Source organism: Borostomias antarcticus (assembly GCF_949987555.1).
Source record: "Borostomias antarcticus genome assembly, chromosome: 1".
In the NCBI taxonomy this organism is placed as follows: domain Eukaryota; kingdom Metazoa; phylum Chordata; class Actinopteri; order Stomiiformes; family Stomiidae; genus Borostomias; species Borostomias antarcticus.
The window spans coordinates 59,073,878-59,090,673 of NC_140234.1; the positions used below are offsets into that span (position 1 = coordinate 59,073,878).

A 16,796-nucleotide genomic window follows, 5' to 3' on the forward strand; every position below is an offset into this window, starting at 1 on the left:
TGTGTGTGTGTGTGTGTGTGTGCGTGTGTGTGTGTGTGTGTGTGTGTGTGTGTGCGTGTGTGTGTGCGTGTGTGTCGGCCTCTCAGCTCTCGTCCTCCGGGTGTTGCTGGTCCAACAGTCGGACGTGTGTGAAGGGGAAATGGCCGTGCTTGCCCTTGCACTCGCCTTCCCACTGGCCGTTAACGTTGATCTTGGTTACCTTCACCATGTCTCCCACCTGCACACACACGCACACACACACACACACACACACACACACAGAAATACAAAGTATAAGGCTTAAGAAACATAGATTGACTTGCCACAAAAGGTAGCTCAACAGTAAGGATTAGTAGGCATGAATATTAAATGATCACTGCTAGGGCTGATTCCATATAAATTGGTTGATGTTGAGAGGTGGGAATTGTAGTTCTTCTGGAAATATAGCCTACTGCACCGATCCACTTACTAGGGGTGCGCAATAAAATCCATATAGCAATAAATCACAATATTTTTTTCCTGTGATCGATTTTCCGTGGCACAGTATAATACGTTAAAATAAAAAATAATTAATAAGGAATATATATAGATCCATAAAGGTAATAGATATAAAAAATGATGGATACAACTCAGTCATAGATAAATTATTCATGTTTTAAATTATTCATGTTTTAAATGGATTTAAAATGTCTTTACTTTGCCTCCACCCCCAGGACGCCCTCCAGGGAGCGGGGGATGGAGTTGTGCTTTAGCTGCATTTTAAAATCTTAGTTTTTTAGAGTATCGCAATGTATCGTGACCCATGCATGTTACTTTTCCCACTGCCACTGTACTTGTTCCTCTGCTGAAACCCCAAATTTCCCCCACAGGGATTATTAAAGTATCGAATCTATCCATCGTGATCGAATCGACCAATTATAGGCTGCATGCAAGCATATTAATACACTTGTAGATTTAACAGCCATTGTTTCCATGAGACACGGAACGACCCCTGATCGAACCCAATCCCGATCTTATTGACGCGGCTACCGCGATCCTACAGAGTCCATGCCTAGTACACCACACGGTACAATTGCTGCCGCCCAATCTAGGAGTTGCTTCACACTCTGCAAATATACAGTCCGGCCTGTAGAACGCAGCCCATCCCTGTGTGGGTGGGTGATTGTTACCTCATAAAAGGTCTAGTGTGACTGAAATGTTGTATTTTTGCGAGCAAGGACAGTGTGTGGGAAGCCTTTCTCGGCTACCTGGATCTTTTTATTCCTACGCACCTGCCGGAAAAACAAACCACTTGAATGTGTGCAGTAGCTCGTAGTTCGCAAGGTCCCTGGTTCCACCGCAGCTTCCGGAGTGCGCCGACGTGCCCTTGAGCAAGAAACGTACGGCGCGGTGGCGCAGTACTTAGTACTGTCGCCTAACAGCAAGGAGGTCTCCAGGCCTTTCTGTGCGCGGAGTTTGCATGTTCTCCCCGTGTTCGCGAGGGTTCCCCCCATAAAGAACCCAATATGAAAAACATGCAGAAGGACAGGTCGCTAACGCTGTCTGTCCCTGGCGAAGACGGACAGGAGCGCTTGGTTGGTCCCCGGGGCGCGTCCCAGCATGCACCCTGCCTACTGTCTGCTCCCAGCTACCCTTGGGTGACGGACGACAGGATGGGTGAAGAGCAGAGAACATTTCATCGGCGACCCCGAAATCGCGTTACTACGTGTCGCCCGTTACGCGCGTGTTGGTTGCTGCATGACAAATAAAGATGTCTTCTTCTCCTTACAGTCTAGATGGGCGCAGGGCAGGAAAGCTCTTCGCCACCAACACCGGTGTTGGGCTTCCATCACTCCATCAGCCTCAAGAACTGAACGCTGGTGAGCGCGACACCACCTTGGGTCCTGGTTCTACGGCGCTGGCTACAGCGCATAACTGAACTCCTAATCTCAATTTAAGAACTTGGGTCACAGGCTCAGTTCTGCTCTTGATCTACTTAAATGAACAAGGGAGCAAAGAGAGAGAGAGAGAGAGAGAAAGAGAGAAATGTAAGCAACACACATCTTTCTTCGGCTCTAATCTCTCTTTGACAAGCAGGGCAGTGACCTCATTCTGACTCCAGACAGCCGCCGAAGAGCGGCGAATGAATGAATGAATGAATGAATACTAACTAATGTTACATTGGAATAAAGCCCTGCCCCGTTGTCTATTGACCACAGTGAAGGCTCTCTCTCTCCCTCTGCTCTCTGCTGTGCATGTGTACCCCCCACTGTTCTCGGCTGAATGTACTTTGAACCCATTTATGTATGGTTTCTGTGTGTATGAATATGCGTGCCTGTGTGTGCGTGTGTGTGTCTGTGTTTCTGAGCATGTTAGCAAGCAAAAGTATCCGCTTGTTCCTTGTGCATGGATGCGTTTGTGTGTGTATGCTCACATGCATGAGTAGGCCATTGAAACCCCGGGCAGAGAGATAGTATGTAGGCCAAAGCCACACAACAGAGAGAGAGTGCGTGTGTGTGTGTGTGTGTGTGTGTGTGTGTGTGTGTGTGTGTGTGAGAGAGAGAGAGAGAGAGAGAAACAGAGAGAGAGAGTGTGTGAAAGAGAGAAAGAGGGGTCAATATAAAAGCAGAGAGAAATAAAAAAGATTACCTCCAAAGCCAGGGCCGTCTTGTCGTAAGCGTTGGGTACCCTCTTCTGAATGGCGCGGGCGTAGACCGGCCCGTTCTGGAGGTTGGGCAGGGGGGTGTTGACCACGGGCTGGGCGTACTGACCCGGGTCCCCCAGTGGGGTGGGCGTGGCGGGGGGCTGCTGGGCCCCTGGTTCATCCCTACCGGCCCCTACTGTGGCCCCGAGTCCGGCGGCGCCCGAGCCGGCGGCGGAGGTGGGCGAGGCCGGCCGGTACTTCTCCACGTAGGGCACGGGGATCATCCCGGCGCGGCCCTCCTGGTTGGCGGCGTTCCACCACTGTTCCTCGGGCTTCTCCAGGACGCGCAGGACGTCCCCCTTGCGGAAGGGCAGGTCCTCGTCGTCGTTGCCGGGGAAGTCGAAGAGGGCGCGCACGAACTCCGTCTCCTCGGGCCGCTGCCCCGGGGGCGCGGCGGCGGCGGCGCTGACGAAGCTGGCGTGCTTGGCTTTGCTGATGGGCTCGATCAGCGTGGTGGTGTCCAGGTAGTGGATCTTGTAGAACTCCAGCAAGGCGGGCAGAGCTTCGAACTCCTGGTCGCCGATACGGAACCGAGGGAGGGCCAGACCTGGGGGGGGGGGCAGGGGGGGGCAGGGGTGGGTGGAGATGGAGGGATAGATGGTTAGATAAGCACTCGGTACAGATTCAACCCTCACGCAAACGATAAAGGCTGATGCCCCTCAGGCAGGAGGATGCGGTCCATCAGGCAGAGGGATGCAGCCCATCAGCCTCTTCAACAAGGCTTTGTCCCCCTCTGAACCCCCCCCCCACCCACCCACCCCGCCCCCCACCACCGTCGATAAGACTGTCGATAAAACACTTGCACACGACCTGTATGTATGGGACGCACCGCATTCACACCTCACTCCACAGACATATACACACACACTCACTTTACACATTACACTCTGCATACTCACTGGATATATACACTGACTGCACTACTTTTTGTGTATTGTTCTTTTTCTTGGCTTATCCTTTTTTGCACTAGCGTTTTTTACTCGCTCTTTGCAGCGTCTTGTCTTTGCACTGTCCTGTCTGGTTCCTGCATCCTGTCCAACGTTGTCTCAGTTATGAACCACGACCGATTAAAGGGGTCCACGTTTGCAAAACTAACTTTTTCATTGTTTCTTCATATACATCCGAGACTCTGATGGGCCTACAACACACAAAGTATGAAGGGAAACAACCCAGTCATTTTCTTGTGGTCAGCCGAAATGAAAACATTAGAAAAAAAAGTCCATCCCAGCAAGCCATTCAAATCTCCCGTGTGAAATTACGTCACAGTCGGTGACCTATTATAATAATCCCGCCCCCATCTGAATACCTCCAATCACCTACGTTTGTTTACCTGGCTATAAAGGCTGACACTACTTGCAGGTCCCACTAGCTAGCATAATGTCTTCCTATGGAAAATGCTGTTCTTGGATGAACCAAGCAGCACAGATCGTTTCCCAAGCTCAAAGGACAGAAGAGCTGAGTGACAACGTTCCCGCTGAAATTGGCAAAACACTGGCAGTGTGTGCTAGCCATTTTTTGCCCGATTGCTTTTCCAACCTGGGTCAGTACAATGCAGGATTTTCAGATAAACTTTTTCTGAAAAATCAAGCCATACCAACTGTCTGTGGAAATTAGGCAGAAACTCTAACTTATAATGCTGTGTGTTTGTTTGCATATAGTATTAACGCTAGCTAGCTAACACGGACAAACTCCCCTTTTGCCTCAACCCGGATGCTTGTCTCATCATATGTTAGAGTAACGTTAGTGGAATTAAATTGGTAGACTTCTAGTTCATCGAGGTCATTAAAAATGATCAAATGTTAAGCAGTGGACATCATTGGATTCCCCTCGGCCTACAGAATCTAGTTTTTATTGTTTGTAGTTGAATGGTGTCATATAGCCTGGTGGTGTCTAGGTAGTGAATGTAGCTAGAGGTAACAGCATGCAACCATGGAGATAATAACATGGGCACTAACACTATCACGTTTAGTCAGGGAGAGAGGACAATGACATTTGTCACAGTGGCATTGAGTGTGGATGGTCCAGGCTAGCCAGCTATATTTGAGGAAGCATAGCAGCGTCAACAGCCCTCGTTCTCTAGCCTGCCGACTTGCTCTTAGCTAAACTCATTTGCATATGAAAAAGTGCTCAATCTGATCTCGTGGTCAACAGAGGGGTATAGAAGCATGTTAGGTTACTCCGAGTGGTATTATCAGCAAAAATACTCAGACATGTTTTGGGGATTGTTGAAAATTAGCATAGGACACCTTTATTAAAGGCTTTAAGCAAATTCCCCAAAGAATTCATGGCAAAACAGATTCTGATTCTTAAGCCCGCGCCCCGCGGTATACTTGCTTTTAACTACGCTTCGACGTCCACTACGGCTGTGCAATAAAACCGATACAGCAATACATTGCGATATTTTTTTCTGCGATACTGTATAGATTTTCCGCTGTACAGCATTGATACAGTAAAAAAAAAGAAACAAAAGCGGGGGATGGAGTTGTATTTTCAACTGTATTTAACATTTTTCTGTAAATCATCACAATTTCTGCAGAGTATCGCAATATGTATAGTATCGTATCACAATACGTGTCATATTGTGACCCATGTATCGTGTTACGAGCGTCACTACTAGAGATGCGCGGATGGAGTTTGAGCGCACCCGAATCATTCAATCATTCACCCGCCAACCCACCCGACGTCATTATCTTCTAAAATGTAGAGACCCGCACCCGCATCCCTCCCGCTTGGGGGAGAAGACGACAGCCTTCGCGTGGCCTTCCCTGTAAGTAGCAAGAGATGGTGCAAGACCAACTTGCTAAAAACCAGCTTGTGAAACTAATGTCGCCAACCAAACGTCGAGCTGGCAGACCGAGGAACGGCGGACGAGCAGCCATCCGGACCGTCGAAAACCGAGGCCTGTCAGTGCTTCAACTCAGGGTGTGGAGGGCCTTACCACCGCCAAACTCGAAGTCCTGCGTCACCTGGCTAATTCCACTGGGGCAGCGGTTCTGCTCCTGCAGGAGAGACACTGCACATCCAACCCGCCAAACATGAAGTTATTGTATTTACATTTTAATTATGTCCAGCCGTTCGTGCTCATTCGCTTTTCATATAGGCGCATATTCTTGACTTAAACAATAGATTATAGGCTCGCTTTCGCAGGATCTCGGTTGACGATGTGGTCGAGGGTATTTGAGTGAGCTGCAGGCAGGTCTCGCGCTTTCTCGCAGTTGTTATAATATAATATAATTATAGAAGTTATTAAATATGAATATAACTGACAAATCCACCCGCAATCCACCCGAAAATAATCACAATGTAGATTTTCACTGACCCACCCACCCGTAGATATATCCGCAATATTCGCATCTCTATTCACTACGCAGACGTGTTGCTAAACAGCAAGTATATCTCGGGCTTTAGGCGTATCGCTTAGTCTGTGCGTGGTAACAGAGTGGTACTGGTGTGCGTGGTAACAGAGTGGTTCTGGTGTTAAGGTGTGCGTGGTAACAGAGTGGTTCTGGTGTTAAGGTGTGCGTGGTAACAGAGTGGTTCTGGTGTTAAGGTGTGCGTGGTAACAGAGTGGTTCTGGTGTGCGTGGTAACAGAGTGGTTCTGGTGTTAAGGCGTGCGTGGTAACAGAGTGGTTCTGGTGTTAAGGTGTGCATGGTAACAGAGTGGTTCTGGTGTTAAGGTGTGCGTGGTAACAGAGTGGTACTGGTGTTAAGGCGTGCGTGGTAACAGAGTGGTTCTGGTGTTAAGGTGTGCATGGTAACAGAGTGGTTCTGGTGTTAAGGTGTGCGTGGTAACAGAGTGGTACTGGTGTTAAGGCGTGCGTGGTAACAGAGTGGTTCTGGTGTTAAGGTGTGCGTGGTAACAGAGTGGTTCTGGTGTTAAGGCGTGCATGGTAACAGAGTGGTACTGGTGTTAAGGTGTGTGTGGTAACAGAGTGGTTCTGGTTTTAAGGCGTGCATGGTAAGAGAGTGGTACTGGTGTTAAGGTGTGTGTGGTAACAGAGTGGTACTGGTGTTAAGGCGTGCGTGGTAACAGAGTGGTTCTGGTGTTAAGTTGTGCATGGTAAGAGTGGTACTGGTGTTAAGGTGTGCGTGGTAACAGAGTGGTACTGGTGTTAAGGTGTGCATGGTAAGAGTGGTTCTGGTGTTAAGGTGTGCGTGGTAACAGAGTGGTACTGGTGTTAAGGCGTGCGTGGTAACAGAGTGGTACTGGTGTTAAGGCGTGCATGGTAACAGAGTGGTACTGGTGTTAAGGTGTGCATGGTAAGAGTGGTTCTGGTGTTAAGGTGTGCGTGGTAACAGAGTGGTTCTGGTGTTAAGGTGTGCGTGGTAACAGAGTGGTTCTGGTGTTAAGGTGTGCATGGTAACAGAGTGGTACTGGTGTTAAGGCGTGCATGGTAACAGAGTGGTTCTGGTGTTAAGGTGTGCATGGTAACAGAGTGGTTCTGGTGTTAAGGTGTGTGTGGTAACAGAGTGGTTCTGGTGTTAAGGTGTGCATGGTAACAGAGTGGTACTGGTGTTAAGGTGTGTGTGGTAACAGAGTGGTTCTGGTGTTAAGGCGTGCATGGTAACAGAGTGGTTCTGGTGTTAAGGTGTGCATGGTAACAGAGTGGTTCTGGTGTTAAGGTGTGCGTGGTAACAGAGTGGTTCTGGTGTTAAGGTGTGCATGGTAACAGAGTGGTACTGGTGTTAAGGTGTACGTGGTAACAGAGTGGTACTGGTGTTAAGGTGTGCATGGTAACAGAGTGGTTCTGGTGTTAAGGTGTGCATGGTAACAGAGTGGTACTGGTGTTAAGGTGTACGTGGTAACAGAGTGGTACTGGTGTTAAGGTGTGCATGGTAACAGAGTGGTACTGGTGTTAAGGTGTGTGTGGTAACAGAGTGGTACTGGTGTTAAGGTGTGCATGGTAAGAGTGGTTCTGGTGTTAAGGCGTGCGTGGTAACAGAGTGGTACTGGTGTTAAGGTGTGCGTGGTAACAGAGTGGTACTGGTGTTAAGGTGTGCATGGTAACAGGGTGGTACTGGTGTTAAGGTGTGCGTGGTAACAGAGTGGTTCTGGTGTTAAGGTGTGCATGGTAACAGAGTGGTACTGGTGTTAAGGCGTGCGTGGTAACAGAGTGGTACTGGTGTTAAGGTGTGCGTGGTAACAGAGTGGTTCTGGTGTTAAGGTGTGCATGGTAACAGGGTGGTACTGGTGTTAAGGTGTGCGTGGTAACAGAGTGGTTCTGGTGTTAAGGTGTGCATGGTAACAGAGTGGTTCTGGTGTTAAGGTGTGCATGGTAACAGAGTGGTTCTGGTGTTAAGGTGTGCATGGTAACAGAGTGGTTCTGGTGTTAAAGGACTATGCTCGTTTTTGACAACCTGGACCTTATTTACGACATATTATAAGAAGTTTGACTCACCCAGATCACTTTTGTGTTGTTCGGAGGCCTGTAGAAGAAATTTAAAATCCAGCGCGAGCCAGTATATCCATGTAATGGCGGCGCACGGGGCATAGGGAATGCAGCTTCTCAAAATCCATTTTCGGCCGCTAAACGGTTGTTTTCATCAATCACATTGCATGAATCGACAGTTGATATTCCTCTACGCGAGCCATTCTTTCGGTTTTCAAATACGTGGTCTGTAGCCACTGTAATATGATCTTTACAAGCCTCTCCCCCACTTGCTCCAGCACGCATGCGCACAGGCCAGCGCGCAGCCTGCTATTCTCCGGCTCACATTCTCTGCGCTACGATCGTAGTTGGTGCCGAGAATATTGTCGTCGTCATTCGTCAGCAACAATCCGATCGTAGCGCAGAGAATGTGAGGGAGCATAGCCAGTGTAAAGATCATATTACAGTGGCTACAGACCACGTATTTGAAAACCGAAAGAATGGCTCGCGTAGAGGAATATCAACTGTCGATTCATGCAATGTGATTGATGAAAACAACCGTTTAGCGGCCGAAAATGGATTTTTAGAAGCTGCATTCCCTTTGCCCCGTGCGCCGCCATTACATGGATATACTGGCTCGCGCTGGATTTTAAATTTCTTCTACAGGCCTCCGAACAACACAAAAGTGATCTGGGTGAGTCAAACTTCTTATAATATGTCGTAAATAAGGTCCAGGTTGTCAAAAACGAGCATAGTCCTTTAAGGCGTGCATGGTAACAGAGTGGTTCTGGTGTTAAGGTGTGCATGGTAACAGAGTGGTACTGGTGTTAAGGTGTGCATGGTAAGAGTGGTATGACTAAACTAGGCTGTTGTGATTATCACTGTGAAATCTGCCCCACACAGAGACAGCCTGGTACTGGGCCCTCAGAGACAGCCTGGTACTGGGCCCTCAGAGACAGCCTGGTACTGGGCCCTCAGAGACAGCCTGGTACTGGGCCCTCAGAGACAGCCTGGTACTGGGCCCTCAGAGACAGCCTGGTACTGGGCCCTCAGAGACAGCCTGGTACTGGGCCCTCAGAGACAGCCTGGTACTGGGCCCTCAGAGACAGCCTGGTACTGGGCCCTCAGAGACAGCCTGGTACTGGGCCCTCAGAGACAGCCTGGTACTGGGCCCTCAGAGACAGCCTGGTACTAGTCAGGCCTACGCCAGAGACAGCCTGGTACTAGTCAGGCCTACGCCAGAGACAGCCTGGTACTAGTCAGGCCTACGCCAGAGACAGCCTGGTACTAGTCAGGCCTACGCCAGAGACAGCCTGGTACTGGGCCCTCAGAGACAGCCTGGTACTGGGCCCTCAGAGACAGCCTGGTACTGGACCTACATCTATGCAATATCACTCTCATCCTGATTAACTCAATCAAGATTAATTTATTGTCGCCCATAGTGTACTTGCATAGATATATAATATATATATACACACACATATACATACATATATATATACATATACACATACATACATTCATACTGTTCCGCCCGGCCCAGAGGGGGTTGCCTGGAAGTGCCTTAAAGTTGTAGCCTACATTCCTCAGATTGTGGAGCAAATTCCCCAGCTTCCGTGAGCTGATGCAAACACAGCACTCCCTGACCATTTTTTCCAGAGAAAATTTCACCACAAGCTCATTCTTAATAAACTTCAGCTAAATATCTAATACACCTTCATCCCAGTCAAAAAAAGAGTAACAGAACTTCACAGCAACAAAGGAGGCAAGTGGCTCGCGATAAGGAAATCAGGGCAAAGCTATCTAACTGAACCTGCAATGAGGGACACTTCCCAAAGGAAGTAACACTGTGTGTGTGTGTGTGTGTGTGTGTGTGTGTGTGTGTGTGTGTGTGTGTGTGTGTGTGTGTGTGTGTGTGTGTGTGTGTGTGTGTGTGTGTGTGTGTGTGTAACAGGACAGGATCACAGTGTGTGTGAGTGTGTGTGTGTGTGTGTGTGTGTGTGTGTGTGTAACAGGACAGGATCACAGTGTGTGTGTGTGTGTGTGTGTGTGTGTGTGTCTGTGTGTGTGTCTGTGTCTGTGTGCGTGTGTGTGTGTGTGTAACAGGACAGGATCACAGACAAACATTCCACACACCATTCTCAATAGTCATCCTCCAATAGTGACAGCTGGCCCATTCATTCACAGTCAGGACAGGAGCAGCCCAACCCACTCTGACTAAAGCCGGGAAGAAAGCATCTTCATTCACCAGCAGCTCACATTAGATGATACACACTACTGTACTACTATCGTAGCCAAATGACAATTTCATTTCCTAACCCCTATTCTTATCACATGATTCATCCTACATCAAACATACAATTACTTCCAAGGAACCTCCAGAGCATGCTATGCTAGCTAGTGGTTGACCAGATCTCTGGCTTGGTGATGAAAAGAACAGTTCAAGTCCAGCTATCCCCTCCGTGGACCGGTGACTCATGTGATAACGTGTGTCCAGTGTCACATCATTGACTCGCACAGGCTTGCAAACGTTATCTAGGAAGCTAGGTAATAATAAAAGACCCCTACCTCCAGATTGCCGGTTGTTGCTGATGCTATTGATGATATAATGAGACACTTTTGAGTTCTCTGAGACGGATAACACGTAGTCCCCGGGGCTGGTGATCGAGTCCCGGACCAGGAACACGCCGTGTCTCTGTCCCTGCAGCAGGGACACCGCCTCCTGGCGACTGAGCCGGCCCCAGAACCAGCTAGAACGGTCGTCAGCGTCAAAATTGCCGGCCATGGTTCTAAATCCAGTCCGAGGCTTCAAGGCCTCATAGAAAAACTTTGGCTCACTGAGGAACACGCTCGGGGGAAAACCACATAACGTTTCAAAACGTGTAATAATATAAGCTTTTCCTACTTCCACGGAGCTGTACAGTACACCCTTTGGTTAATAATAATAGTAGTGTGAAAAACGACAATGTTTTATTAGTAAAAATCGGTTAAAATAAACAAAAATTCGAAAGTCAGTTGCAATATGAAACTCTGGGGCTGAAATGGCGGATCTTGCTAAAAAAAAAAGTTGACCTTATCAACCGGATGTGGGTGTGGGTGTGCTATGGGACACTCGACCCGCCATCTTGGTAAGGTCAATTTTATGTCGGGGTCTCGCGACTGAAGTCTACCCTCTTTCTCCAAAACGGAGGTTGCTGGATTTATGATTGCTCATCTGTTTTAATATTTTATCTATATTTGTGGCTACTGATTGCTAGGTTGAAATGATCAAGTAATATTGTTTTCGGAACAGACGCCGTTTCAACAATTGACACTAGATGTCAGTCGAATATCAGATATCTGATTCTATTCATAATTGTAGGGAAAATAAAAGAATGTATTCTTCACACGATAGTGATAGACAATTTTAGCGCTTTACCGAAATGTGTCTGTTCCATGGATGTATTAATAGAACGGTCTGTTCACAACCTGTGTTTAAAAAAGTATTTTGAAAATGAAGCATTAATATGGATGTGCTGTTGATACATAGCCTATTGTACAGACCCGGTCCTGGTCAGTGCCTATCTGCCTCATTCTTTAGTCTATAGGCCTATTAATCATAGCGGATTGCAAAATAATTTGTTACCCTGAAATGCACGTTTTTCTAAAGGGATTACTGATGCTAAAATAGTGTGTGAAACATCTCACAAAGACTTGTTTCACGGAGAGCTTGGGGAGTATGGGGGGCATTTTCATTATCATAAATCCAACATGAAGATCTCTCATGTGAAACTTGCCCCCAGCCAAGCATGAAGTCCCTAGCTCCCATCACCCTCCTCTCACCATGCACTGATGAGACTGAAACAAGAGACGAGCAGCCTTCAAATTCAACAGTTATTAAAACCCCTGCGTCCTTCTCTCTCCTACTAAATGTTGTAGTGATTTATTTTTCAGATTAAATCCTTAAAGTCAATCTACCCACTGAGCCATATAATTAGGCCTTTTTAATCTCTCTTTTGCATAGTGAATACATACGCACACACACACACACACACACTTTGATCAGCCTTGAAGTTGGAGGGAAGCCACTGAAACCCTTTATCAATGAGCTTCTGGGGTCATAGACCCAAGCCACACAACCACATTGTTTGCAGTAGATATCGACAAACAGATTGTGTGGAGATGAATATGAAGAGTTTGGTTGCAAAACAAGAAACACCAAATTATGACATTTGCATTTTATCAGGAATGATTGCTAATGGGTACCTTTATGTGTGAAATATTTGTCATATTTCCACAAAATGCTATGGAATCTTAAACATGGTCAAATCTTCTCAAAATGGATATATCTCGTTTTGCAACCAAACCTTTCATGTAGAGAGGAACAAATCAGCATTCTTTTCAATTCCAATTTGGGGAAAGAAAGTTGAATTCTAGCTGTTGCGCAACACTGGGTCGGGGCCGGGCGGATTAAGAGGAAGGAGAGGAATATATGAAGGTCTAGTTGAACACATATACACAAACTGGTGCAGGCGTATATTTTCCGGTTAACTGCTACAGTTAGGAGATAGAACAAGGGTTAAGGTTGTGACACGGTCACAGTTTTTGTCGGTCCTGGCCACACAGGGGTCAAGGTGGTTTGACCCCTAAATATTGGGAAATTCAAGAGGGACCTGCAGCTGGGGCTGCCTGGACCCTAATTATACAAAGCACTATACATATATTGGATTTTATTTGGATGAGCATATTACAGGATCTAGGGGGGGGGGGGTATTTCGTCACACAGTGACACACACATTACAGAGTGAGCGGTAACACAGCACACAGCACACAAATGCAACTTTTTTTGGGGGGGGCCGTCGGTGGAAAGTGTTCCCTGCATTTATCCCATCCCGAGCCGTCCTCCTCCAGGGGCAGCCAGGAGCAGTGGGCAGCCATCGTTCATGGCGCCCGAGGACCAAGTCCAAGTGCTCAGTCCAGGTCTTGGTCAGGGACCGGACTGTAGGGCATCTGTTCTTCTGCATGTTTTTCGTGTTAGGTTCTTTTGGGAGGAAATGGTAAATGGACTGCACTTATATAGCGCTTTTCCACCTTAGTGGCACTCAAAGCACTTTACAATGACCTCTCATTCACCCATTCACACACACACTCACACACCAATGGCGGTAGCTGCCATGCAAGGTGCTAACCTGCTCACTGGGAGCAATTCGGGGTTAGGTGTCTTGCTCAAGAAACCCTTGCGAACACAAGGAGAACATGCAAACTCCGCACGGGAAAAGTCCGGAGACCCTCTTGCTGTGAGGTGACAGTACCTGTACAAGTTACTGCACCACTGTGCTGCATGTGAGTGATGTTGAGGTTCAGTGCCTTGCTCAAGGGCACTTCGGCACATGCCGGAAGTGGTGATTGAACCGGGGAGCTTGCAATCCCCAGCTGGCTGCTCTACCTCCCAAGCTACGTTACTTTATCGGCTGAATCAGCAAACAGAGCACTTGGGGGAGTCATAGGTAAACTAATGGATATTGTTTTTTCTACCTACTTCAAACTATATCAAGCCTGTGTATGCTTCAAACTATTTCAAGCCTGTGTATGCTTCAAACTATATCAAGCCTGTGTATGCTTCAAAATATATCAAGCCTGTGTATGCTTCAAACTATATCAAGCCTGTGTATGCTTCAAACTATATCAAGCCTGTGTATGCTTCAAACTATATCAAGCCTGTGTATGCTTCAAACTATATCAAGCCTGTGTATGCTTCAAACTACATCAAGCCTGTGTATGTATGCACAGTGTTGTATTATGTAGCAGGGGTATGGGGATTTAAACAGTACCCCAAAAGTGAGGGTTTCTTGGGCATCCATAAGTTTGCTCCAACCCTGGCTATCATGGGAGATATGGGATGGAAGCCTAACGAGGTATGTTGTGTATGTGTACTGTATGTGTGTGTACTGTATGTGTGTGTACTGTATGTGTGTGTACTGTATGTGTGGTACTTCTCTGAAATGGGATCCTGCCGATGAACACTAACAGAATTGTAAGACAGGTGTTTGAGTGGGATACCGTGATAAATGGACCCTGGGCTAGGGACACGCATGACATCCTTTTAAGAGCTGGGTTTGAAGACAAAATCGAGACGAATGGTGTAAAATAAACTATTTTTCAACAATTAAAAGACAGATGGGCACTAGACATGTTGTATAACCAAAATTTCACACTTTCTATGAAATAAAGCATGTCTACGGTCTAGAGAATTATGTATTGCATAACCTGTCTAGGAAAAAAACGGTCTCTTTGTGCTCAAATCACTTTGTATTGTTACCATTAGGTAAAGTCTTTTTAAGACTAATCTATAAGGTAGATTAAAAATAATAATTTGTGTGGATGGAAGACTATGCGAGACTATAGAACAGTTGCCAGTAGAATAGAGGAACATCTGTGTGAAGTTCTGTAGCCTTAAGTCAAGATCACATACAAACCTTTAATTAGTAAAATAAATATTTCCAAAGAGCAAACAGTGAACGAAGACATGTGAAAACGTAAATACAGTACATAGCTCATAAGATAACAGTGCAACTTAACAGTGCATGATATTATATCATAAGATAACAGATATGATATCATAATATAACAGTGCAACGGAGACCAGTCCAGAAGTAGGCTATTAAATCCAGAGGGTTTTTATAAACCTACAGCGTCAAAACGATACACAATTAAAAGGTAATATAGAGTGAATAATGTAGGTCATACCTGGATAGTCATGGTTAACCTCAACTTAGGCCGGATTCATAGTTGACGCAAACTACATAAGGAGCTTGAGTTCACAACGTAGCTTGCGTTGTTTGCGTCAAAATATCCTACTGCATGAACCTTACCAGATTGGGTTGTATAGCCTACACTGCTCAAAGAAATGAAGAGAACACTTAAATCATCAATCATCATCACGGATCTCGATGAACGAAATATTCAAGTTGAAAATCTTAATTGATTACATTGTGTAATTCGTCGAGAACAAAACATGCTTAGTTTAATGTTCGGACGTAAGAATGGTCAACGGAAACCAGCATCATTAACCCATTGATGGCTGGATGCGATGACCAGTGTTCCCTCAATTTTTTGAGCGGCGTATTTAATTTCACTCAGATTGGGTTATATGTCCTGTTTCATATCTAGTCACTCTTCTCTCACATTGTATATTTCCATGGAAATAGTGAATATGAAAACTAGTCAACCAAAACCTAATCTGAGTTCCCAGAAGCTCTTAGTGCTGGAGGGCGTCAGCAACGAGAGCTAGGATTCTGAACGCAGCGGATGATTGGCCCATGCAGATAGCGAGATGTGCGGGAAAGCTGATTGGCTGATTGACTGACTGTTCAAATGCAGCTGGATTTGAAAGGTGATGCGCCAGCTCTGCCCATATGACCATGTTTTGTGACGCTTGAGTCCAGACTAGCCAAGACCAGTCTACCAAAACCAGTCAATCAAGAGCAGTCTATCAAGACCTTTCTGGCTAAAAACTATAATTCAAGTCTGACTGAATGACCGAGAGGCCACCTGATCTTCAATCTCCATTCCTATTGGCTGGGGGAATTGGCTGGACGAATCACCAATGTCACAGAGCATAACACTTCGTTTCTTTATCCTCCGTCTCAGAACTCCGCGTCTCTCCGTCCCTCGTGTCTCTTTCACATCCTCCGGAGTCCCGTAGCTCCTCCTCCTCCTCCCCCCTTTCCTTCAGAGCCTCCCAGCCATGCGAGGTCCCAGCGGCCCCCTCCGACCCCCTGCCATCCAGACCCTCTCCCTGGGCTAGACCCTCTGACTGGGCTAGGCCCTCTGACTGGGCTAGGGTCTCTCCCTGGGCTAGGCCCTCTCCCTGGGCTAGGCCCTCTGACTGGGCTAGGGTCTCTCCCTGGGCTAGGCCCTCTCCCTGGGCTAGGCCCTCTGACTGGGCTAGGGTCTCTCCCTGGGCTAGGCCCTCTCCCTGGGCTAGGCCCTCTGACTGGGCTAGGGTCTCTCCCTGGGCTAGGCCCTCTCCCTGGGCTAGGCCCTCTGACTGGGCTAGGGTCTCTCCCTGGGCTAGGCCCTCTCCCTGGGCTAGGCCCTCTGACTGGGCTAGGCTCTCTCCCTGGGCTAGGCCCTCTCCCTGGGCTAGGCCCTCTGACTGGGCTAGGCTCTCTCCCTGGGCTAGGCTCTCTCCCTGGGCTAGGCCCTCTCCCTGGGCTAGACCCTCTGACTGGGCTAGGGTCTCTCTCTGGGCTAGTCCCTCTCCCTGGGCTAGGCCCTCTGACTGGGCCAGTCCCTCTGACTGGGCTAGGCTCTCTCCCTGGGCTAGGCCCTCTGACTGGGCTAGACCCTCTGACTGGGCTAGGCCCTCTGACTGGGCTAGGCCCTCTGACTGTGCTAGGCCCTCTGACTGGGCTAGGCCCTCTGACTGGGCTAGACCCTCTGACTGGGCTAGGCTCTCTCCCTGGGCTAGGCCCTCTGACTGGGCTAGGCTCTCTGACTGGGCCACGCCCTCTGACTGGGCTAGGCCCTCTGACTGGGCTAGGCTCTCTCCCTGGGCTAGGCCCTCTGACTGGGCTAGGCCCTCTGCCTGGGCTAGGCCCTCTCCCTGGGCTAGGCCCTCTCCCTGGGCTAGGCCCTCTGCCTGGGCTAGGCCCTCTGCCTGCTCCTGGATAGTGGGCAGGTTCCCCTGCTTGGGGCAGCGTTTCCTCAGGGCCATGAGGAAGGGCTGGGGAAGGGAGAAGATGTCCACGTTGTTGCCCAGGTCGACCCAGGTGAGGGCGGG

The 16,796-nt window shown here is 48.0% G+C and overlaps 1 protein-coding gene across 1 annotated transcript; it reads right to left on the bottom strand.

Annotated features, from left to right (window-relative positions):
* Positions 1-82: 82 nt before the first annotated feature.
* Positions 83-10,997, bottom strand: LOC311316200 (adapter molecule crk-like; the record flags this gene model as incomplete). Its single annotated transcript, XM_084447010.1, has 3 exons — positions 10,601-10,997; positions 2,608-3,209; positions 83-217 (listed from the first exon to the last, which is right to left on the bottom strand). Exons 1-3 carry the CDS (start codon positions 10,815-10,817, stop codon positions 83-85), a joined length of 954 nt encoding a protein of 317 aa, XP_084303136.1. The 5' UTR covers positions 10,818-10,997.
* Between the last annotated feature and the right edge of the window lie 5,799 nt (positions 10,998-16,796).